This window comes from Pseudonaja textilis, chromosome 8 (assembly GCF_049901715.1).
Source record: "Pseudonaja textilis isolate UNSWEBS1 chromosome 8, rPseTex1.2, whole genome shotgun sequence".
Classification (NCBI taxonomy): Eukaryota; Metazoa; Chordata; class Lepidosauria; order Squamata; family Elapidae; genus Pseudonaja; species Pseudonaja textilis.
In genome coordinates this window covers 846,905-872,121 of record NC_141997.1, presented here as the reverse complement: position 1 = coordinate 872,121, position 25,217 = coordinate 846,905, and the positions used below count along the sequence as shown (strand labels likewise).

At 36.5% G+C, this 25,217-nt stretch overlaps 1 protein-coding gene across 7 annotated transcripts in view; it reads right to left on the bottom strand.

Moving 5' to 3' along the window:
* The window catches only part of DMD (dystrophin), a 1,342,375-nt gene that overhangs the window by 762,124 nt on the left and 555,034 nt on the right, over positions 1–25,217 (bottom strand). For all 7 annotated transcript variants that reach the window (XM_087938163.1, XM_087938162.1, XM_087938165.1 and 4 more), the window contains exon 42: positions 22,816–22,988. In XM_087938163.1, the coding sequence (XP_087794289.1) occupies positions 22,816–22,988 (173 nt within the window). The remainder of the gene's footprint in view (positions 1–22,815; positions 22,989–25,217) is intronic.

Sequence of the window (25,217 nt, the reverse complement as noted above, 5' to 3'; positions counted from 1 at the left end):
GGAGCTAGGGGGCAGTCTTGTCTTACTCCCTTATTTATCTTTATGGTATCTGTATTTTCCCCATTTATTAATATTTTTGTGGTTTGCATGTTATAAATTGTCTTAATAAATCCTATAAAATTTTCTCCAAATGCCTATCAGTTGTTTAATAAGGAAGTTCCAATTCAGGTTGTCAAAAGCCTTCTGGGCATCTAAAAATATCAATGCCATTGTCTTGGTTGAGTATACTTCATAATATTCTAATATATCCATAATGGTTCTTGTATTTTTTTTTATTTGCCTATGGGGAGAAAGCCATTCTGATCAGTGTGGATAATTCTACTTAATACTCTCTTTAATCTTTCCACCAATATTGTAGCTATTATTTTGTAATCTACATTTAAAAGTGATATTGGTCTATAGTTTTGAATTTTTTGTGGGTCTGATTGTTCATTATAAATAAGGGTAATATATGCTTCCAACCATGATTTAGGCATGTTAGCATTCTCCAGGGCTTCATTGTACAAGTCCACCAATATCTCCTCTATTGTTTCTTGGAATTCCTTATAGAATTCCAAAGGAATTCCATCTGGGCCAGGGGTCTTATTTGCTTTTTGTGTTCCAGTTGCCTTCCTAATTTCTTCTATAGATATTTTATTAGTCAAATTTTGTTTCTCTTCATCAGTAATTTCAGACAATTTCTTTTCATTCAAATATTTATCAATAGATTCTTCTGGTATTTCTTCCTGTTTATACAATTTCATAAAAAACTCCTCAGCAATTTTTTCTTTTCTTGGGTCTGTGTGCATAATTTCCCTTCCTGATCTTGGAGAGCTACGATTGTTCTCTTTTCTTGTTCTTTTTTAATTTTATGGGCTAACCACCTCCCCAGCTTATTTGTGTTTTCAAAATAATTTTGTTTTGCTAATTTAATTTTTTGGGCCAAATCTTCTTGTACATTTAAATTTATTTTATGTTTTACCAGATCAATTTCTTTCTTAATGTTTGAATTGTTTGGGTCCTTTTGTCTACTTATTTCCAAATCTTTCAGTTTCTCCCTCCATATGTTTTGTTGCTGTCTTTTTTCTTTATTCTTTTTAATACCATAAGCAATAGTTAGACCTCTCACATAGGCTTTGGCCGTATCCCAAAGATTCTGTAGAGAAGTATATTCTTTTTTGTTTATTTCAAAAAATACGTTCAATTCTTTCTTTATCATTTCAATATATTCTTTATCTCTTAATATGGTATTGTTAAATGTCCATCTTCCAATTTTTCTCTTTCCTTTCTATTTAATTTGAATGGGATTATGATCAGCCCATAGATTTGGCAAAATCTCGATCCTTTCAATATTCTCCATTAACCCAGGGTCCATCCATATCTGATCTATTCTGGACCAAGAGTGGTGGGGGTTCGAAAAAAAGGTATATTGTTTGGATTTAATTCTCTCCATACATCTTTCAAGTTAAGTTCTCTTACCATATTATTAAAAGATGAAGGGAGTATTCTCCTTTCCTTTTTTTTTTTTTGGAAGTTCTATAATCTTTATCTTTGTCTGGGACTGCATTATAGTCTCCTACAATGCATACATTAGCATACTCAAATTCTATTATTTTATGGTGAAGCCTATTATAAAAGTCTTTTTGGTTTGTATTGTGACTAATAACATCTTTTTCTGATTTACATTTATTTCTATAAAGAGCATTCTCCCTTCTTGATCTTTGTATATTTGTTTATGTTGCAACCAATCCTTTTTGAGTACTACAATACCCCTTTTTTTGTTGTTTGCAAGTGCCGAGTACATTTTACCCAAATTTATATTCTTTAAGAGGTCTGCTTGATTGTCTAGAATATGCACTTCTTGGATACAAGTTATGTCAGCGTTTTGTTTTTTAAGTTTCTCGAATATCTATTTTCTTTTTGATGATAGATTTAAACCATTGATATTGACTGAAAATAAAGTGATTTCTCTATCAGTGTCACTGACTGTGTGAGGCATTTCTCATTTCATTTCTTGTTCTAGGCTCTCTTTTTCTTAGTCGGTTGCCTTCCACTTCTTCTCTAAGATTTTGGGGTTCAGAGTGTGAATCAGATTCTTTTTCTCCAGAGAGTTGTTCCTCTTGGCTTCTTGTATTTAGGTTGTCTCTACTTTCTTGTTCTTCCTCGGGTCCTAGATGTCGTTCACAAAATCCCTGTGCTTATTCAATTGTATCAATTTTGTATTTTTTGTCCTGCCATGAAACTAAAAGCCCCTCCGGGGTGAGCCACCTAAATGGAATACCATTTCTAATAAACTGAGTTAATAAACATTGGTAGCCCCTTCTCTGCTCTCTGACTCTCCTAGGTATTTGTTTCAGTGTAACCACTTCATGATCTTTGTATACAAGTGGTTCATCTCTGGTCTTACTATTGAGCAGGTCTCATGTTATCTTCCTCGCAAATCAAATATAAACCTCTTGGGGTAGTCTATGTCTCCTTGCATAGTGTATATGTACTCTGTACACCTCGTCTACATCATTTTCAATTTCCAGTTTGGGTTTCTGTAAAGTCGCCACTATCAGATTCATCATAATTGCACGTAAATCTTCCTTTTTGTCTTCCACCACATTTTGGAACCTAAGATGAAATGATGCCTTCTCTAATTCCATGTGTACCATCGAATCCCGGAGTTCATAGTAGAGCACTTTCCAATTTTGTTCTGAATCCTCTAATTTCTTCTCCACCATCTCTGTTCTTGCCTCTACTAAATTTAATTTCTGTTCATTTTTTATCACTTTTTCCTACATCGTTCCAATCTTACTATTCAAATTTTGTATTTCATTTTTCACTTGTCCTATTTCAGTTCTCATCTCTGTTTTCATATCTTCATGGTTCCTCACTATCAATTTGTGGGATAATGGATTGGTTAATAATCGATTCCATGACTTTACAGGTGATGCAGCATAAGGAGATTGGTCTGTAATTTTCAACTAAGCTGGGGTCTCCCTTTTGTAGTATCTTGCCACAAAAGTTATTATTTAGATTATGAAAATCATTGCAAAGTTTAGAAACTTTTTATAAGTTCATATCTCTGAATGAAATCCTTATCTTCTGAATGAACCAAATACTACCATTTTAACAATATTCCTAATTAAGAACGGAATATTTAACAAATTTATATAGTCTCCCATCTCACAAAATGTGACTTTGGGTAGCATATACCATATAAAATAATTAAAGCATAAAAAGTTTATGCATAAATATAAAAACAAAAACATAAAAACTCAAGGACAGTACAGAACAACCATCACCTGACATCACATAACCACTTTGCTGACTCCCCATGAGAACACCAGGGTTGATGGAAAAGCCCATTTTGAGGGCTTCCCAGAAGGAAAACAGGTATGGGACCAATCTCATTTCAGGTGAATGCTCCTTAAGTGCCACCTTAAGGGCTATACTATAGGCCACCCAATCAAGCAGGAAAAATAGATGTCATTTTTGCCAACAAACTAGCAAACACATTACAATAGTAATGGGGGACTTCAATTACCTTGATATCAATTGGAAAATTAATTCCACACCAAGTGAGAAATCAAATAGGTTCCTAACTTACCTAGCTGACAACTTTGTTGTACAAGAGATAGAGGAGGGAACTAGAGGGACAGCCATACTGGACTTAATTCTTATAAACAGAGAAGAAGTGATAGAGGGAGTTGAAACTGCAGGAACCTTGAGTGAGAGTGTCGTATTAGTATTCAACATAATGCAAACACAAGCAATATAACATAATGATACCAGAGTCATAGATTTTAAAAGAGCTGATTTTGATAAAGTCAGAGAGAACTTGGAAAAGATTCCTTGGATGAAAATTCTAAAGGGAAAAACAACTCAAGTATCTTGGGGGATTCTGAAAGGTACCATAAAAGCCCAGACAGCACAATACCACTGAGAAAGAAAAACAAGAAATCCAAGAAGAAACCAGCATGGCTGCACAAAGATCTCTCTGACAAATTGAAAGACAAATAGGACAAGTACAAAAAATGGAAAGAGGGACACACAACTAAGGCAAAATAGCCAGAAACTACAAAGACAACTCAGGAAAGTAAAGGCTTAGAATGAACAAAGACTTGCAACAAAACTCAAAGATAATTAAAAAAAAGTTTCTTCCAACATATAATGACATATAATAAAAAAATCAAGGAAATTGTCAGGCCCCATATATTTCTATTGGGATGCTGGCATTCTAGTAGGAGGGGGAAGGGTTGGAGAGATCTCTATATGAAGTTCCTGTTTCTGTTTCCTGCATATAAAACACAGAAAACAATCATCAGGCTTCTGTATAGTGTTCGTCTGTATAGTGTTCGTTCGGCAGATGAGATTCTGCCGAAACATTGCTACAACTTTAAAAGCACAACTTTAATGACGTGGGAAAATACCCGAACAAAGCTGAATACCATACATATGGTGTGTGTGTGTGTGTGTGTGTGTGTGTGTGTGTGTGTGTGTGTGTGTGTATAGTGTTCACTACAATGACGTGGGAAAATACCCGAACAAAGCCGAATGCCATACATATGTTTAGCTGGTTGGTATTTATTTTTGATGATTTCAAGTCAAGATATTCACTCAAGTCCCGATAAAAGAGACCCTTGAAATCATCAAAAATAAATACCAACCAGCTAAACACCTCATGGAACTAACAGAACACTGCTTAACCAACACATATTTCATATACAAAGGACAAAGATACAAACAAATTGAAGGAGCCCCTATGGGATCACCACTGTCACCCGTCATTGCAAACCTGTTCATGGAAGAATTCGAATCCAGAGCCCTGGCCAATGCCATCCACAAACCCAAACTATGGTTAAGATACATCGATGACACATTTGTGATTTGGCCCCATGGAAAAGAAAATCTAAACAATTTCCTAACACACCTAAACAGCACACACCCCAAAATCAAGTTCACCATGGAAACAGAAACAAACAAACAACTACCATTCCTAGATGTACTAATCTACAAAAAAACAGATGGCACACTAGGACACAACATATACCAGAAGAAAACACACACTAACCGCTACCTCAACGCCCAATCCCACCACCACCCAGCACAGATAAACTCCGTGGCTAAAACACTAATTACTAGAACCAAACGCCTGGCAGACAAGACACACATTAAGACTGAACTATGCACCCTGACTAGGGTACTGACAGCCAACGGCTTCCACAAAAGCAAAATCACTGGCTTGATCCACAAAAACACACTGAGACATAATAGAGACCCAGAAGATGAACAGACCTATGGAACAGCTGTCCTGCCCTACATAAGAGGTACTACAGACAAAATTAGTAAGATACTGCACAGACATCACATCAAGACTGCCTTCAAAACAGACAGAAAAATAGCAGCCATCCTAAGAAACCCCAAAAATAAAATTGACCTGGAAAACCAAGGCATATATGAAGTCCCCTGTGCATCATGCCCGGCCACATACATTGGACAGACCAATAGAAGAATAAGTACCCGCCTGGATGAACACAAAAATGCAGTCAAAAAGCTGGAACACACTTCCTCACTGGTCCAACACATGGAAGCCACAGGTCATAGCATCAACTTCAATGGCACCAAAACCCTAGCCCCTATAGAAAACCCCAGCCACAGAATCATCAGAGAAGCCATAGAGATTGAAAAAAGACCAGAAAGCATGAATAGAAGAGATGATTCCACCAGACTGTCAATCATTTGGAAGCCTGCACTCACAAACAAAAAAAATCTCCACGCCACAAGCCAGGCAAACACCTGGGCACAGACAGATCCCCCCGATAACTCCAGCTCAAACACACCCCAACCAGGCACCCAGATGAAACCTAGCTTCCTAACTAATGATAGCCATCCATTTACCCGAAGCCAAGCTGCACTAAAGGCCTCCAATAAAGTAACACAATGCTGCCAGCCAATCAAGAGACAAAAAGAGCCAAAAAACAGACAGGAGATATTAGAAACACCAATCAAGCAGAACACAGCGAACTCCAAGACCAATAAACACAGACCAAGACTCCCAACCAATCAGGGTGAAGAAAAAACCATTCTGGCACAGCAATAGGCTGCCCCAAATTTAAATCTGAAACCACTATAAAAGCCTAACTCACAGATGAACACTATACAGAAGCCTGATGATGGCAGATGAGATTCTGCCGAAATGTTGCTACAACTTTAAAAGCACAACTATAATGACGTGGGAAAATACCCGAGCAAAGCCGAATGCCATATATATATCTATATCACCTATAGAACATGCCACCTATAGAACATACCACCTATAGAACATTTTATATGCATTTTCTTTGTATGCTGCTGATTTTGTTAATTTGTGATTTCTATTCCATACAGTCTCTCAGTCTGATAACTTTATGTTATGACCAGTACTTTGACCCCATGGGATCATACATCCTTTCACTACTTCTTCTTCTAAATCTACTTCTTGGAGATACTTGTAAAGTTTGGTAATATTTTTTTAAATCTGGGCCTAATAAGATTTTGTCTAATTGTTGAGGTTTCAAGTATATTCTGTACTCCTTTACGTCCTTTTTATATCGGCTTTGTATTTGAAGATAAGCCCACCAATCTACTCGTAGCCCTTGTTCTTGGAGCTCTTGTATTGTTTTTAAGTTTCCGTGTGTATCCAATAAGTCTTTATACTTTAACATTTTGTTCAGGTCTAAATTATTTGGGTGAATAATCACTCCCATTGTAGATAGCCAGATTGGGATTTTTATATAGTGTTTTATTTTAACTTTGATCCAGTTGTATATCAGCAAATCTCTAATCAGATGTCTGTGGAAATATTTTTGTTTGGTGGGTCCTGTGTCCCAAAGAAAGGCATGCCATCCTCTCTGAAGATCATGACCTTCTATAGCTAATATTCTTTTATTCTTTAAATTAATCCAAACTTTTAGCCAAACTAATGTTGGTACACTATAATATAATTCCCAATTTGGCAATCCAAAGCCTCCTCCGCTCTTCGTACCTTGTAGTAGTTTCATTTTTATTCTGGGTTTTTTACCCTGCCAAATAAATTTTGCTGTCATTTTATTAAGATTATTGAAAAAGGTCTTTTCTAATTTAACTGGAATGGTTTGGAATAGATAAAGAGATTTTGGTAATATCAACATTTTTATGGCTGCTGTTCTCCCTAGTAATGATCCATTATTCTAAGTCTTTTTTTGTTTGTTGTAATAGCTTATTATAATTATTCTCCTTTATCGCCTTACAGTGTACTGTCAGCCATATTCCCAGCTATTTAATTTTTCTTGTTGTTTGAAGTCTGAGTACTCTTTCTAATTCTATTGTTTGTAGATCTGTTAAATTTTTTGCTAAAAGTTTCATTTTCTGTCTATTAATTTTCAATCCTGCCACCGGTCCATATCTTTCTAATTCCTTAATTAATATTTGTCCTTTTTCTATTGGGTCTTCAATAATAAAAGCCATATTGTCTGCAAATGCTTGCAGTTTATATTCTTCATTTTTAGTTTTCAATCCTTTTATTTCAGGATTTTGCCTCACTCTTTCTAATAGTACTTCTAATGATAATATGAAGAGCAGAGGGGACAGCGGACAACCTTGTCGAACTCCTTTCTCTATATTTAAATTTTGGGTATTTTCTCCATTTATTATGATATTTGCTTTTTTGTACTGAATAAATTGCTGTTATAATATTCTCAAATTTGGTGCCAAAATTCATGTCATAAATTTGCTGAATCATAAATTGCCAATTAAGGTTGTCAAAAGCCCTTTGAGCATCCAAGAAAACAAGGGCTACCTGTTTCTCTGGGTGGGCTTCATAATATTCCAGACAATCCATTATTATTCTTAAATTGTTCCTAATTTGTCTATTTGGGAGAAATCCATTTTGGTCTGGATGTATGTAATTATTCAGAATTTTCTTTAATCTAGTAGCAATAATGGTAGTAAATATTTTATAATCTACATTCAGCGAAGAAATTGGTCTATAGTTGTATCATTCTGGCATCTGAGTCCCCCTTTGGAATTAGCGAAATTAATGATTCTCTCCACATGTCTGGCATTTTAGCAGATAATATTTCGTTATATAAATCCACCATTATTGGTCCCACTTGTTCTATCGCTGTATAAAATTCTGCTGGGAAGCCATCAGGGCCTGGGGTTTTGTTACTTTTCTGGGTTCTAATTGCTTGTTTTAATTCTGTCATAGATTTGTCCTTCGTCAAAAGTTCTTTAATCTCATCCTTAATTTCTCAAGTTCTTTTTTCTCTTAGATATTCCCTTATCTGATCTTATACAGTTTCTCAAAATATTTATGTGCAATCTATTTTTTCTTCTCTATTGTATGTTGATAATTTCCACTTTCATCTTGTAGTTGGTAGATGGTTCTTTTCTCTTTCTTTTTTTTGACCTTATAAGACAGCCATCTACCATTGTTTGCTTGTTCAAAGTATATTTGCTTAGTTACTTTCAAGTTTCTAATCAATTCTTCCTGTTCAACTAAGTTGAGTTTATGTTTATAGAAAATCAATTGTTCTTGTAATTTAACATTTTGTGGGGCGTCCTGTAAATCAGATTCTAGTTTCTTGATTGTTTGATATAAATTGTTTTGTTGAGCATGTTTTTCTTTATTTATTTTTTATGCAGTGTAAGATATTATAATTCCCCGTATGACGACTTTCATGGTGTCCCATAAATTTTGGGTCGTTGTGTCTAGGTTATTATTTTCTTTAAAATAAAAAGTTAGTTCTTCCTTAAGTTTCTTTATAAAATCCTCATCCTTTAATATTTGAGAATCTAAACTCTACCTTCTCCTTGATTTTCTCCCCTGAGCTGTTCAGAGCACCCAGAAGTGGGAGGTGCTTCAGTCTTTTCTGGAAAGGCTGGGCTTAAAACTCCGGGACACTCCTCCTCCTCCACGGGACACCTCCCCAGCATCCCCCAGTTTTAGCTCAGCCTTCATGGTAAGAGGTTGTGCACTCCCTGACTGGAATGGTTTTCTGATTCAGCTAGTCAAAATTCAGGTTTGCTCTTGGGTTAATTCGGCTTGTAAATTTTTCCCCAATTTTTTTTGGCGATTTCAAGGCTTGTGGCTCTATTAGGTCATCCCCTGATCAGTTTGAGAGCAGTTCTTTGTGGCTGGCGGAGCCTGCCACTCCGCAGGCAGCCTGAGATGGCCGCTTCAGGCAATTAGCTTATCTAATCCCCCAATCGTCTTATCTCTGCAATCTTGGCAGAATGCTCGCAGCCGCGGCTCACTTCTCCTTGCTGTTTTGACTGACAGGATCATTTATCTGACAATTTAGAGAGTGAGCAGCAGCAGCTCATTAAACTGCTCAGGCAGTTAACATCGGAGATTCTGCCTTCCCGCCATTTTCAACGGCTGGCTTCAAGTTCGCGCCTAAATATCACAGGCACCATTTGCCGCTGGTTTCCCTTCTTGGGGATCGGGGCAGGTACCTTCCCACTCCACTTCCCTGGCTTTATTTCTCTTTTATCTTGCTGGCGTTGGATAAGCAGGCTAGTCCTTAAACAGGAATTTTTTTTTCTTTTTGCAATTGCCTTTGGATCATTACATTGGAGTGAAACCGCAAGTGCCATTTCAAACAGCGGGGCGTTTTTGACAGGAAAGGATCCATCCAGGCCCTGTATAGCTGGTTTTCCTTGTTGGGGACCAGGGATCCAGAATATTTCTTGCTTGAAGAGCTTGGGGTTTTCCCTTGTTGGGGACCCTTAGATACTATTTTCCATATACACAGTTTTACATGTAGATATAGGCACATATATATATATGTGTGTGTGTGTGTGTGTGTGTGTGTGTATAGATATATAGAGAGAGAGACTGGAGAAGCATTCTACTTTCAACCACAGGGGTAGGCATCACCCCTAAGTACTACTACTACTACTACTACTACTAATAATAATAGTTGTTATTGTTGTTGTTGTTGTTGTTGTTGTTATTATTATTATTATTATTATTATTATTATTATTATTATTATTATAAAATTAAAGTTAGAGGCACGAGAATCAGTCCTGCACAATGGAAGATGACGTCTTCCGCTCCAAGACAATAAGTCCCGAGATAAGTCAGTGGGCCCCAAAAAGGCCTCTAAGGCAGTGGATATGGATGCCCATGGAGGGCACCAAGCCTTGGAAAGGCAGTTGCAGAAACAGGGAGGCAGACAAAATGGCTATGACACAACAATCGGATCAGGACCCAAGTACATTGTTGGGGCCCTTGGACTTATCCACCCAGCCCACACAGGCTATTTCTGGACAGCCTCCTATAGGCATATCTCCTCCAATGAGCACTGCCTGGCAAATCCCAGAGGCAACCTTCACCCCTATGGCCACCGGTTTAAGACAGGAGGAGGGATTACCTGAGACTATTCCCATCAAAATGAGGCAATGGATGGAGATGGCCATACAAAAGGGCATTGTGGCTGGAGTTCAGCAATCCATCCAGACCAGACACTTTTCAGCTACTTCAGAAGCGGGATCCCTGTCTGCTCGATCCTTTGCACATATGGGACATCATCAAACTCAGGTATTCCCCAATATTCCTGACATACCAGTCCAGGGTCTTCGGGAGGAGGTGGAATTAAATGACCAGAATGGAGGTGGGGTCGATCCATCAGTTGGACTTGGGGTTGTCAGAGGTTGACCCACTAGAACGAGGAATGTTGGATGACGAAGGCCTCATTCCGGACCCACCTACCTTTTCCGGCCTTTTTCATCTGCACCTCTTTAAATCTTTACTATTCAAAGCAAAGAACACCGCTAAACTAGGCACATCAAGCCCTCATCCATTGTCAACAGGGTCTCAGGACAAATCTGAGGATCTAATATTCTCACAACTGGCTAATGAGACAGAAACTATTCCTGTCCCTGGTATGTTTGCTGAATTAGTACAAAATCAATGGGCATCAGCAGCATCCTACCCAGCCCCAACAGGGTATGATAAACAATATTATAATTTGGCACCAGAGTTTTCAAATTTTTTCAAAACGTTGGAGGTGGATGAGCCCATTGTGGCACTGGCCTCTTCTTCAACCTTTCCCAACGAGGCCGAGGAAGCCCTGAAACCGGAGGAAAAGAGAAGCAGAGTTGGCACTCCGTAGGGTGCGTGTTTCTGATGCCTGGGCCATTAGGGCAGCTACAGCTGCGTCCTTTTTTACACGATCCTCCCTATGATGGCTCTTCCACTTGAGGGATATATTGCCGGCGTCAAATGTCAGAGCCCACCAGGACATTGCTAAGATTATTGCAGTGGCAGAATTCTCCGCCGACGCCACATTTAATGCAGTCAAATTCTCGTCTAGAGCCATAGCATCTCACGTATCAGCACAGAGACTGCTATGGCTCAGACATTGGCAGGCGGATAACAAGCATAAAGGCAAGCTGGCATCAACCCCAATATCGGGGAATAAATTATTTGGCAGTGTCTTAGAGCTCCTACTTATTGAGAATAGAAACAAGAAAAAAGTGTTTTCCCTTCTTTTTCAGAGGTCTGAAAACAGAATGCCCCAGTCATTTCGAAGGGGTTCCTTTTGGACCTACTATCAAGGCCCATACGTTCCCAGATCGCAGAGAACATCAGGTTACAGGCCCAGTTTTAGACAGAATAGGTCAGAATCTTCCGATAGAGGTCAGCGGGGAGACCAAAACAGAAGAAACCCCAGAGGTACCGGAGGGCGATTTTTTCGTCGCCCCAAGTGAGTCCTTGACAGCAGCTCCCATTGGAGGGCAGCTAAAATTGTTTGCTGATCAATGGGACAGCTCCATCTCTGATGCGTGGGTCAGGGACTCTGTTAGGTTTGGTTTGGCGCTAGAGTTTCAATCCTCCCCCCCCGAACTTTTTCATTAGGAGCCCTAGGTCCACAGACCCCATTAAGAGAGTGTTGATGCAGGAGGCTATCAATCATCTTCTGCATATTCGGGCCATTAGAGAGGTCCCATCTGAACAACGGGGTCAAGGCTGTTACTCTCTATTGTTTGTGGTCCCAAAGAGTTCGGGGGGCTGGAGGGCAATTCTGGACCTCAAACGTCTGAACAGATTATTGGTTTATTGAAAATTAAAGATGACTACTCTCCAGTCCATTCTGCTCAGCATCAGAGAGAATGATGTCCTCACCTCTATAGATCTGACAGAGGCAGATATAGATCTACACATACCAATTAGACCTGCTCACTACAAATATCTTAGATTTTGCTATTGTGATCAGCACTACGAATACATCGCCCTATCATTCAGTCTGGCTTTGGCCCCTAGGACTTTTACCAAGGTCCTAGCGGCTTTGGCTGCCTCCCTCAGGATCAAATCTATTCGTTTACAATGTTATCTGGATGATATTTTAATTTTGTCATCTTCCAGGCATCAAGCAAATTTGGATACCAAGTTTACTCTGGAGACCCTTCAAGGTCACAGCTTTTCCATAAATTGGGATAAAAGCCATTTGATCCTTTCAACTAGGTTAGTTCATTTAGAGGAAGTGATAGATACCGTGGAGGGCAAGGTTTCTCTCTCTCAGGACAGGTTGAATAGTATCCAGTCTTTGGCCAGAGAGATCAGATCCTTAAAGAGGGTTTCCCTGGCAGTTCTGTCTCAACTGTTAGGGAAACTGATTTCTTGTATTTCCATTGTGCCTTGGGCTCGATTCCATTCTAGAGATCTGCAATGGTTCCTGCTACCTTTCCAGTGATCCGGAAGAGCCACTTCCAACGTCCAGAAAAAGGTACCACACAATGTTCTCCGATCACTCCGCTGGTGGTCGGAAAACATGATAAACAAGGGGTGTCCTTTCAAGGAACCTTGCAGGGCAACGATCACAACCGATGCCAGCCTGGTAGGATGGGGAGCTCACTTCCAATCCCACACTGCACAGGGAAGTTGGACTATTTCGGAACAATCACAAAGCATCAACCTGCTGGAGTTGTGAGCAGTTCATCTGGCGTTACACAGTTTTCTACCCCTTTTCCAATCACGCCACGTTCTGGTCTTGACAGACAATATCACAACCAAGGCCCACATAAACAGACAGGGGGGTACCCACTCCAAACTTCTGACAATGGAGACGGCCAAGTTGTTCAAGTGGGCCTAGGCCAAACTGTTTTTGCTCAAGGCAGAGCACATAGAGGGGCCTTAAACACACAAGCGGACTGGCTCAGCAGGGCCATGATAGATCAGACAGAGTGGCACCTCCACCCGTCTTTCTTCCAGGAAGCAGTGCAGAGGTTTGGGCAACCGGTGATCGATCTATTTGCCTCTCCCCTCAACGCCCAATTGCCCTGGTATATTTCAAGGTACCCAACTCAGGGGGCGGAGGCCATCAACGCCCTGCGATGTCAGTGGCCTCCTGGACTTCTATATGTGTTTCCTCCACTCCCTGTAATACCCAGATTGCATCTATCTAGATCGCACGGCGGCATTTCGAAAATCTGAGGCTCTATTCCTATCCTTCAACCCATCCACTTTAGGACACAAGGTGTCGTTGACGACCATTGGTAGATGGTTGAGAGCCACCATAGCTAAAAGTTACGAATGCCAGTCCATCTCAGTTCCTAAGGGCATTACAGTCCACTCAACAAGGAGTGCGGCAACATCAGCAGCATAGGCCACACGGGCTTCCATAGACGAAATTTGCAGAGCAGCAACTTGGGCTTCACTATTTGTCAGAAATTATAAATTGGTGTCTATGCCTCAGCAGACGCTTCATTTGGCAGAAGAGTCCTGCAGAGGGTCCAAAGAGTTTAGGAGTGGATTTCGATCCAGATGGAGTCCCTCCCGTCTGGACAAGCCAAGCTTTGGTATGTCCCACTTCTGGATGCTCTGAGCTCATGGGAGAAAGGGCATTGGTACTTACCTGATATGCCCGTTCTCTGTGAGCAATGAAGAGCATCCAGCCCCACCCATTTCTTTCCGTCTGGTGGGGTTCCGTTCCAGTCAGGGATCTAGATTAGGTGATGAGTTCCAGACTTTGGCACTCAGTCTTCGCAAAACTGGGGGATGCTAGGGAGGTGTCCCGTGGAGGAGGAGGAGCGTCCCGGAGTTTTAAGCCCAGCCTTTCCAGAAGAGACTGAAGCACCTCCCACTTCCGGATGCTCTTCACAGCTCACAGAGAATGGGCGTATCAGGTAAGTACCAATGCCCTTTTTCGTACCTTTCCAATTGATTCTAAGAGGGTTGTGGTCTGCCCAAGAATTCGGTATAATTTCTACTTCTGTCATTACTTCTACTAAATCTCCACTCATCCATGCCATATCAATGCGCAACCATGACTGTTGGGGATTTGAATAGAAGGTAGATTGTCTCTTATCTGAGTTTAATTTTCTCCATATATCTATTAAATGTAATTCTTTAATCATTTCTACACAAATTTTAGGTAGTTCACTTTTCTTTTTTTCCCTTCCCTTCTTATTCCCCCATTATAATCTTTTTGATAATCTGCTACAGCGTTAAAATTCTCTATAATACAAATATTTCTCCTTTCCAGTTCATTGATTTTAGCATATAGAGCTTTATAGAATTCTTTTCCATTGGCATTAAATTACGGCCAGTAGAATTTTTTAAAAGTTTATCTGTATTTCTATTGCCAGAACTCTTCCTTTGGGATCTGTAAATATTAAATTTGTCTTTATCTCTTCTTTAATGTAAACTACTATTCCATTCTTTTTTTCATTATCTGCAGAAACTGTAAACACTGTCCCTAATTTGGGGCAATCTAGATATTTTTCATCTGTTTTTAAATAATATCTGCATCTTGTTTTATCAACTTTGCCAGAATCCTTTGTCTTTTTGTCTTTGAGTTTAAGCCATTTATGTTAATGGATAAGAGTTTCACCTCTTTTTCCATAGTTCTAATTATATCTGGTTCTTTGTCTCCTGATTGCTCTTATTTCCCTTTGCATTATGTTCATTGATTTAAGGTCTTCTCCTTCTTGTTGTTGCTGGTTAGTTTTTCTTACTTGTTTTTCTTCTTTATTTTTTGATTGGTCTTGTACTTCTTGAGAGTTTGAGTCTAGATCTTCTTTGCTACTTTGATTTTCCAAGCCTGCTAGTTGCTCAAACAATTCTTGCACCTTTTCTAGAGTATCTATTTTTATCTTCTTTTCTTCCCAAGAGACCAATATTCCTTCTGGGATCAACCAATGAAATAGAATAGAATAGTTTTATATTGATATCTATACAGTTAGATATATTGATTTTTCACCTGGATATTTATCTTGCAAATATAGAATAGAATTGGGATTAGTGAGACTTTATATAAGAACATAACATTATAAAAGCTCTTAATAAGTACCATATCTCATTAACAGTTAAATCTTAAGAAAAATAATTTTAAATTGCTTAATGCCAATTTGGGATAATGTTTATAACATTCTTAATAATCAGAGAGAAATATTAGAAGAAATGTCTACTATAACTACAACGAGCAAGACAGGAAAGAAGACCACATCAATTCCAACACCCTCAACAACAACAACTTCACCGAAGATACAAAAAACAATAGAAGAAATACTAATGGCAGAGAAACAAAACACCACTTCGAATGTTAACACTCAAACCTCGTTACTTGCACTATAAGAATCAATGGCCAAACTTCAAGAAATGATGGTAAAGAATCACTCAGAAACAAGAGCGGATATTAATGAACTGAAGGAGGAAATGGGAAAGTTAAAAACAGAAATGAGATCAGATATGTCTAAACTTGATGAAAAGGTAGGGTCAATTCAACAAAGAAACAAGCACACAATAAAGGAAGTAGAGAAAAGAATGGAACAAATGGAGAAAAAGTTAGAAACAGTAGACCAACAAATAAAAACTGAGTAAAGAGATGGAGGATTCCTCGATCTATATCGAAATGGACAAAGCTGTGTTGTACCTTAGATTTCAAAATATACTGGAAACTAAAGATGAGGACCTAGAGCTAGTGATGGCAAGAATTTTAGCCAAAGCTCTAGATAGAGACAAGAAGGAAATGCTAAAGGAAATGGAAGATGTATACAGAGTCAGCACGAGTTATGCAAGGAGAAACAAACTTCCAGAAGAGGTCCATATTCAATTCACAAGGAGGAAAGTTAGGGACATAATTTATAAGATATCTAGAGACAAAGCTATAGTATACAAAGGAAAGGAGATCCAGATCCTCAGACAAATCCCTAGAAGAGTAAGGGAGCAGAGAAGGGATTACAGATTTTTGGCTACACAATTAAATAAGCAGAACATTCATTATTTTCTTTTTTAAAATAAAAATTTTATTTAAGTTTTCACAAAGCATACAAATACAAATAAAATATCTTTTTTGAGAACAGCGTGGCCCCGGGTTATCACTTCTCCATAAAAACAAACTCAATACATATTTATCTTATGCATTCTAATCCATATCTTATAACTATTTTTGCAATTTTTTTTCAATAGCTTTTATCTTTCTTTAGCCTTATTTTAAATTATCTCATTCCTTTTTTAATTCAATTACATATCTTTTTCTAATTTTTAAAATCTTTCTAATCAATGTTTTTATACTTTCATCTGTCCTGTTTACAATTTCATATTATCTTTTCTCATAAAACAAATTTTCCCCTGTAATTATTAGACTGGAGTGTAACATCTTTGTATCTTTTTTCAAATCTTGTTTAAAAATTTAAGTTACACCTTTACAGTTATAACATTCATTTTTTTAACCTCTATTTTATAACACATACCTATTTTCAATCGAATTCTGCTTGGTACATTCCCTTAAAAATACACACTACATTCTTAAAAGAAAATAGTATATATGTATATACCTGTGTATATATGTATAACAATAGTAAATGGAATAATTATTCTATTCAAGTACAGCTCTGCCATTAATATTAATAACAATCTTTCACATTTCTATTTCTTTTAACAAACATTACCTAGTAATATCAGTTGTCTTTCACTTTAATCATCTATATTTCATATTTTACTTATTACTGTCTTTAAATAAAAAACAAAACAATAGTTATTAACAGTAGTCAACAAAATTATTATTCTTATTCAAGTTCATCTTATCAACTGATAAAAATCTTCCATGTTTCTTTTCAGTTTTTTAAAACTTTCTTTTTAAATCATTGAGAGCCTTATTCTCTTTACAAACAAATATTCCACTACACATCAATAGAAATTTTTTCTATCACTTTAATCATCTAACATATTTTCTAACCCTTTTCTATTTCTAATATAATAATGCTATCCCATGCACCCTTGCAGAATCCTCTTCTTAAGTTAAATTTTAACCATTGTCTCTGTCTTTTAAATAGGTTTATACCTTTAATTCGTGTATGCTTTTCCTGTACCTCTATATCTTGTTTCTGTCCTTTTCCTTTCCCTCTTCCCTCTCTTCTTCTCCCTCCCCCTTTTTATTCCCTTTTCTATGTGATTCTCCCTTATGTGATCCTCCCTTCTGCTTCTTCCTGATATTATGATTACTTTTCAAATTACTCTTTTTGGTTGTTGCTTCAATGCTTAAGTTTTTAACTCCTTTTCCCCCCTTTCCCTTTTTTTACCACGCTTAAAATTGCTTGGTCATTAAAGATGGCTTCTTTGTTGTCCCGCCCTTCTTGTTCTGCCAGCATTTCTTGTTGTTTTTCATAGTTCAAGATCTCCATTTCTAAAAATTGAAATACGAAGCCAAAAGATCCTCTTCCCTCTTGCGCTTCTTCTTTTTGTTCTTTAAGTCTCATTTTTAACTCTTCAAGGAGTGATGCCATTTAAAAAACAAAAAAACCTCCAATTGATTTTATTTTGTTTCATTAGGATCCTCCATCCAAAGTTCCAGGAATCATCCAATAATCCAAAACTGTTTCTTGCTTCTTTTCTCACTTTCTCTTTCCAGGGGCTTTGTTATCTTGTAACAAAGTTTCAGCTACAATGTATCTTTTGCAAGCCTTGTTAAAATTCCACTATTGATTTTTTTTAAAGTTCCAGGTGGTCTCCTCCATTTTCCAGATTCCACCCTCTTTTTTCCTTTTTCCCTCTGCTGCTTTCTTTCTTTTTTTAAAGAAAATTTTTAAATTATCCAAGAATCTTTATCCCTTTGACACTTTATTTTCAGCTAGAAATAGCCTATTAATGTCAAAGTGGATTAGTATCAATTTCTTATTCGAATCTCTTCTTCTTAATGTTCCAAGTCAATTAAAACGGTCAATGTGAGAGGAAAAAAAGCCAATTCCATTTCCTTTCCCTTTCTCTTTCGCCGCTTAAAATCTTTTTTAGGAATAGTATTAGTCTTTAAAATTCAGGTTCCAGGTACCTTAAATAGACGTTCTCCATTCAACCTGGTCAGTCAAACTTTCTCCTTTAAACTTCCTCCTGCACAATCTTGTCCGGTCGGGTTCTTCTTTGAGGTGGCCATTTCTGACCACCGCTGCAACCGCCTTTGGGAAAGGGAGTAATGGCCAGCCGAGGAGGATAGATGCGGCTCTCCTCACCCTGCTGATGGCTCCCCCTTCTTCACCACCTCTACAGGGTGGCTTCAGCCCCGAATCTGGGTGGCTCAGGGTGCTCCAGTGGCGAGCACAGATCAAAATACACATGATTGCGATTTTGGTCCGTCACTGAAGAAGCCCAAACCAGAAGTCCCGAAACATTCATTATTTTCGATTTTCCTAATTTCCAGCCAATCATACCACATATCCCAAATTTTATACTATCCTGACTCTTATTTATCTTTCAGCTCTAGGGTCAATTTTTCCATTTTGGCACATTCCAAAATTTTTTGAATTATCAATTCATTGATATTCTTATGTTTCGATCATTGTGCATAAGATAATTAGCCACTTGTAATATGTGCAATACAATATACTTAATCTTTTTATCATGTTCCTTTTTAAATATCCCTAGCATAAATAATTTTGGTTCAAATTCTATTTGTTCTTTGACAATTTCTTGTATCCATCACCTCATTTTGGTCCAATATATTTGCGTTTCTGGGCAGGACCACCACATATGATAGAAAGTACCTTGTTTCTTTTTACACTTCCAGCATGCCAGATTCATGTTAGGATACATTTTTGCTGATCTGTTTGGGGGTAGGTGTCATTGATAAAACATTTTGTATATATATTTTCTTTGTAGGCCGCTGATCTCGTAAATTTATAGTTGCTATTCCATTTTTTGTTCCATTTTACTAAATCTATGTTGTGTCCTATATTTTTGGCCAAGGCTATCATGCAGCCTTTTACAATTTCTTCTTCTAACTCAACTTCTAATAGATATTTGTAAATTTTTGCAATGTTTTTCTCATCAGGGCCTGTAAGAATTTTATCCAAATATTTTAGTTCTGTATAAATCCTGTATTCTTCTATATCCTTTTTATGTCTGTTCTGTAATTGGAGATATGGCCACCAATCTATAGATATTCCTTGTTTAAGTTTTTGATTCGATTTTATTTTCCCTGTTCATCTAAAAGTTTTTGATTCGATTTTATTTTCCCTGTTTGTTTATATTTTGCCATTTTACATAAATCTAGATTATTGGGATGTATCATCGCTTCCATTGTGGATAGCCATATCAGAATTTTCATATAGTGTCTCTTTCAAATTTTGTTCCAGTTTTGTATCAAGGAATCTCTTATCAAATGCCTATGAAAGTAATATTGTTTTTTTTATTTCTTTTTTCCATAAAAAGACATGCCACCCCTTTTATAAATCATGGCCCTCCAGACTTCATATCCTTTTATTACTTAAATTAATCCATTCTTTGGTCCAAATTAGAGCTGCTGCTTTATAATAAAGCTCCCAGTCTGGAAGTTCAAAGCTACCTCTGCTTCTACTATCCTGTAATGCTTTTATTTTTATTCTGGGTTTTTTCCCCAACTATATAAATTTTGCCGTGATTTTATTCGTCTCTGCAAAAAAAAAAATTATCTAGTTTTATGGGGACTATTTGAAATAAACACAAAAATTTAGGTAAAATAGTCATTTTAATTGCCACAATTCTCCCTAACAATGATAATTGTAGCTTTCCCCATAGTTCCAAATCTGTTTTTGTTTGTTGTAGTACTTTCATATAATTGTTTTCTTTTATTGCTGTACCTTTTGCCATTAACCAGATACCTAAGTATTTGATTTTCTTTGTCATTTGAAGTCCCATTGTTCTTTCTACTTCTTTTTTCTACTGTTCTATCAGGTTTTTAGTCAACATTTTAGTTTTTTGACTGTTAATTTTAAGGCCTGATACTTCACCATATTTTCCCAGTTCTCTAGTTAACATGCTTCCTGTCTCTATGGGAACTTCAATTAAAAAAAATACTAATCATCAGCAAAGGCCTGAAGTTTATACTCCTCCTTTTTAACTTTAGTTCCTTTTATCTCCCTATTTTGTCTAATTTGTATTAATAAGCTTTCTAACGACAGAATGAAAAGCAGAGGCAACAGTGGACAACTTTGCCTTATTCCTTTCAATATTTTGGAAGTCTCTGTAATTTCACCATTTACTAAAATATTCGCCTTCTGTGTGGAATGTATCATCTTAATTATATTCTCAAATTTATGTCCTAACTTCATATTTTTAATTTGTTGCATCATGAATTGCCAATTCAAATTGTCAAGCGCCTTCTGCGCATCCAGAAAAACAAGTACCATTTGTTTCTCTGGATGTGCCTCATAGTATTCCAAAATATCCAACACTATCCTAGTATTATTTCTAATTTGTCTAGATGGAAGGAAACTGTTTTGATCAGAATGGATATATTCATTTAATAATTTTTTCAAACTATCTGCTATTATAGTTGTAAATATTTTATAGTTCAACAATGAAATTGGTCTATAATTTTGAATTTATCTGTTATTGGAGCCTTCCTTTGGTATTAGTGAAATATATGTGTCCTTCCATGAATCCGGCATTTTGGCTTCTGTCAATACCTCATTGTACAAATCTAACATTAGTGGTTCTATTTGTTCCTCCATCATCTGATATATTTCCCCAGGAAGCCCATCTGGGCCAGGTGTTTTATTGCTTGTTTTAATTCTGTCATTGTTATTTCTTTGGATAAATTTCCCTTCATTTCTTTTTTTATTGGTTCCCCTTTCAAATAGTCTCTTATATTTTCTTTCCCTATGTCTTCATTTTTATACAGACCCTCAAAATATTGGAATATAAGGGGGACTTCTATTGTATGATGGAATTCTCCATTCTCGTCCTGCAGTTGGTGTATTATCCTTTTCTCTCTTTTTAATCTATAAGACAACCATCTTCCTGGTTTATTTGCTTGCTCAAAGACATTTTGTTTGACTGCTTTTAAATTCTTTACCACTTCATCTTGTTCTAGTATATTAAGTTTATGTTTAGTCAACATCAATTCCCCTTTAATTTTAGTATTCTGTGGTGTTTTCTGTAATTGGGTTTCTAAACTTTTAATTTCTTTTTGTAGTATGATCTGTTGTTTCCATCTCTCTTTATTTCTTTTTGATGTATACAATATTATAATTCCATTTTTATATGCCTTCATGGTGTCCCAAAGATTTTGTATCGATGTATGTTGTTTGGTATTCTCTTTAAGAAATAGATCTAGTTCTTTCATAAATTTTTGGATAAATTCCTTGTCTTTTATTATTTGTGGATTTAAAGTCCATCTTCTTTTTGTTTTCTGTTGGCTTCTCCAAATTATTTTAAGTGGATTATGGTCTGCCCAGGTGTTTGGTAATATTTCAATTTTGTCTACTTTTTTCCCTACTTCCCCATTCATCCAGGCCATGTCAATCTGGGACCATGACTGATGTGGGTTAGAATAGAAGGTAAATTGTTTTTCATCCAAATTTAATTGTGTCCACATATCTTGGGTGGCCTGGGATCAAATATATACTGGATATTATCAGTATACTAATGATATTGGACCCCCAACCTGATTAATGACTTCAGCTTTTGTATAGATGTTGAATGAGAGAAGTAAAGCCTTGTGGCTCTCACAAAGAAGGCTTAGGGAGTGTACTCTTACTCCCACAACCAACACTAGCCAGAACCATCCCTGAAGGAAAGAAAGATTCACAATAAAACATTCCCAATGCCTGAACCCGTTTAGAAGGATACCATGTTCAACAATACTGAAAGCCATTGAGAGATCCAAAGTATAAGGATGGTTACATGATCTCTGTCCTAATTGAACACAAGTCATCTATAAGGATAGGCTGCTTCCATACCAAATCTTGGCTTGAAACTTGATTGAAACAAGTCTAAATAATTCCAGACTTCTCTATAGCTGCAGTCTGATTACTTCTCTAAAAGGGAAGGTTGGAGAGAAAGTGGTAGTTGTCTAAAGCTGTTGTTCCCAAGGATGACCTATTGAGGAGAGTCTGTACACTGCTTCTTTTAAGGTTGGAGACCTAATTTCTCCCTCACACTGTAGCGTGGACCCAACCACAGAACATTTCTTTGGCCACTTTCATAACATAGGAGCTTTCAGCATAGAAATGTCTTAGCTAACAGTGAAGAATCTTATATTTCAGATATAATTAAATGATCATATTTATACAGTGAGAATATCAATAAAAAGATGGTTTACATGGGTAAAATCAGTCTATCTTGATTCCAAACACTCTACTTAAAAGTCAAGGAAATAATTACTTGATTTTTATCTGTAGACATATCTGTATTCATCTTAGATGCAGCAATACAAATATGAGAGGGATTTTGACAATTATTTTGTCAGAAAATTCTATGAATCTATCCAGTATTAATATCCAAATATTAAGATACATTCAATCTGGAATCAACAAACTATTTCACAAAGATAAAATTCAACCATACATTGTAAGTCAGATATAATGAAACATCATGGGTAGAAAACTAAAATAAAGAAATGACTTACGCCTGTTGATCCCAATGTATCTTATTAACTTTTTTCCACTGGGAAGTAAGTTGAGTCAGCTTTTCCTCAATTTTCATAGCTTCACCATGTGTGGCACTTTTCAGAACTGCAGGCTTCTTGTTCTGAATGATTTCAATTTGATTTGAATATCTCCCTACGGTGTCCTTAATTTTCTACAATTCAAGAGTGGAGGAAGACAAGGAAGAAGAAGGCATACAGAAGTTGAATTATTAAATAAATTTTTACTTCTATAATACTTCTATATTTTGACCAAAAGGAAAAAATGAAATAATTCAATCAATCTATGTTAATAGAGGAGAGAGAGAAATGAAAATAATTAAATTGTGTTTGGCATTTGGGAGAATCTTGCATTAAAAAAGAAAAAAAAATGGAAATGAAAGAAAGGATTTTGTTTCTTTCATTGTACATTATCTAATATTAGTCAGAAGGACTAATATTTCAAGCTTCTATTGTACTTGTGGAGTATTTTAAACATCTGAATTTTATTTCTAGACTGATTTAATAAGTAATTAGCATGTTGTCATTTTAATATTAACAGAAAATATTTTGTCCTCCGTAACAAAATTGCACTGAAGATAAGATACCACAAATGCAAGAAACAGGTCAATGCTACAACTGTCTATATTTTTACCCTCACTTTCATTTGCATATTCTTTCGTAACTGTAGAGAATATATCCATTGAAGCCAACATTATTTGATAATCATCTGTTTCTTGGCAGCAAAAATCCCAAATGAAACCAGATTTTAACAAAAACAGTTGTGTTCAATATGTGTGCTTTGCAAAGAAAACAAACAATGCCCTATAGAAGTGTCAGAATAAATAAATTTGATTTCCCTGACTTTAAGATTTAATTTCACATTAAGTTGTCTGTAGTGTTATTTCTTTGGTATTCCTGTGTAGTTTAAAAGTCAGATTGTTGACTATAGAAGCAGTCTATATTAATCTTATTTATTTACTAAATTTCCAGAGATAACTCTTGGTGGCTTACAAATATTAAAACTACTACATGTTAAAATAATAAAACAGTAAAAGATACTGTTAAAAGATGGGGAAGAGGGGAACACAAGTTCATGGAGAGCGTCAGAGTATTCATTAACTGGCAGAGACATAATTAACAGAGACAATGAATAGGCATAGCAACTAAGTCAGCCAATGAGGACTGTTTGGAAATTGAAACTAGAAGTAGCCTAGGAGTGGCTCTGTATTTAGCTCTGCAGCTCTGAAGCTATGTTAAGCTCTGAGTCTGTCTATTGAAAATGAAACTTTCAGTACTCTGAACAGAAAGAGGTGGGGTTTGATGTCACCAATTGTTTTATAATCTGACCTTAAGAAATGCATTTTACTTTAATTGTGAGTATAAAGATATGAAAAATTAGGGCAGCCCATTAATAGATTGGGAAATCATTGGGAACAAAGTCCTTATTATTCCTCAAAAACCAAGAATTTTCCATCACACCAGCATTCACTTTATTTGATAATTTAAAACATTTTCTACATGTTCAGTTCTTCTACCATTTCTGTATCAAGTATCTATCAAACATTTTTATCCTCAAACATTAAATTGGAAAGTTATTTCATTTGCATAGGTTGACAGATTGCACTTATTCCTAAAAAAGAAATAGAGGCATTTAGTTCTCATTTATGTAAAGGCTGTTTCTTTGGCTTATTTGGTAGAACCCAGATGTGCATTTCTTTCATAAAAATGCAAATGCATTTTGGAAAACATTGTCCTGGATGAGTACCAAATTTATAATCATCTTTCAGTTTTTTATTCAAATACCATAAATGTAAGAAGCAGAGCTTCTCGTATTCATCAATGAAAAAGAAAAATTCTTTGTCAAACTACAGTTTTTAATATATGCTATAACTATGCATTATAATATACCTATAACATTCATAAATCCAGTATATTTAAAATTAAAAAGGCATTCTTGCTGGGCAGTGACTACAGTGATTAGTGAGCAATTACCATAAAACTTATTGCCTACATAACTATCATGGTAAAGAAAGAGGAGGGGAGAGGGAGAAGACACCATGGGGTGAAATAAATGGAAGAAGAACAAAGGTGAAAGGTAATTATTTTCTCCTCAGATTCATTTTGAAAGGAATCTTCTCTTTAATTCATAATTTGTATTTTATGCTAATCTATGAAAACAATATACACTTTGACTGAGAAGATCTAGTTTCTAGATGATGTATAAAAAATAAAAAAGGCAAAAACACAATAATTGCAGATAAACATGATAGAGAAAGCAGGCAAGACGGATTCTGGAATTATTTTTAATTCATCTACCAAAAATGTTTAAAGGAGTCAAATATTGTATCTCTTTGTATATGTCTTACTGTTCTCCCATTGTGTTCTGTATCTCTGTGCAGGCC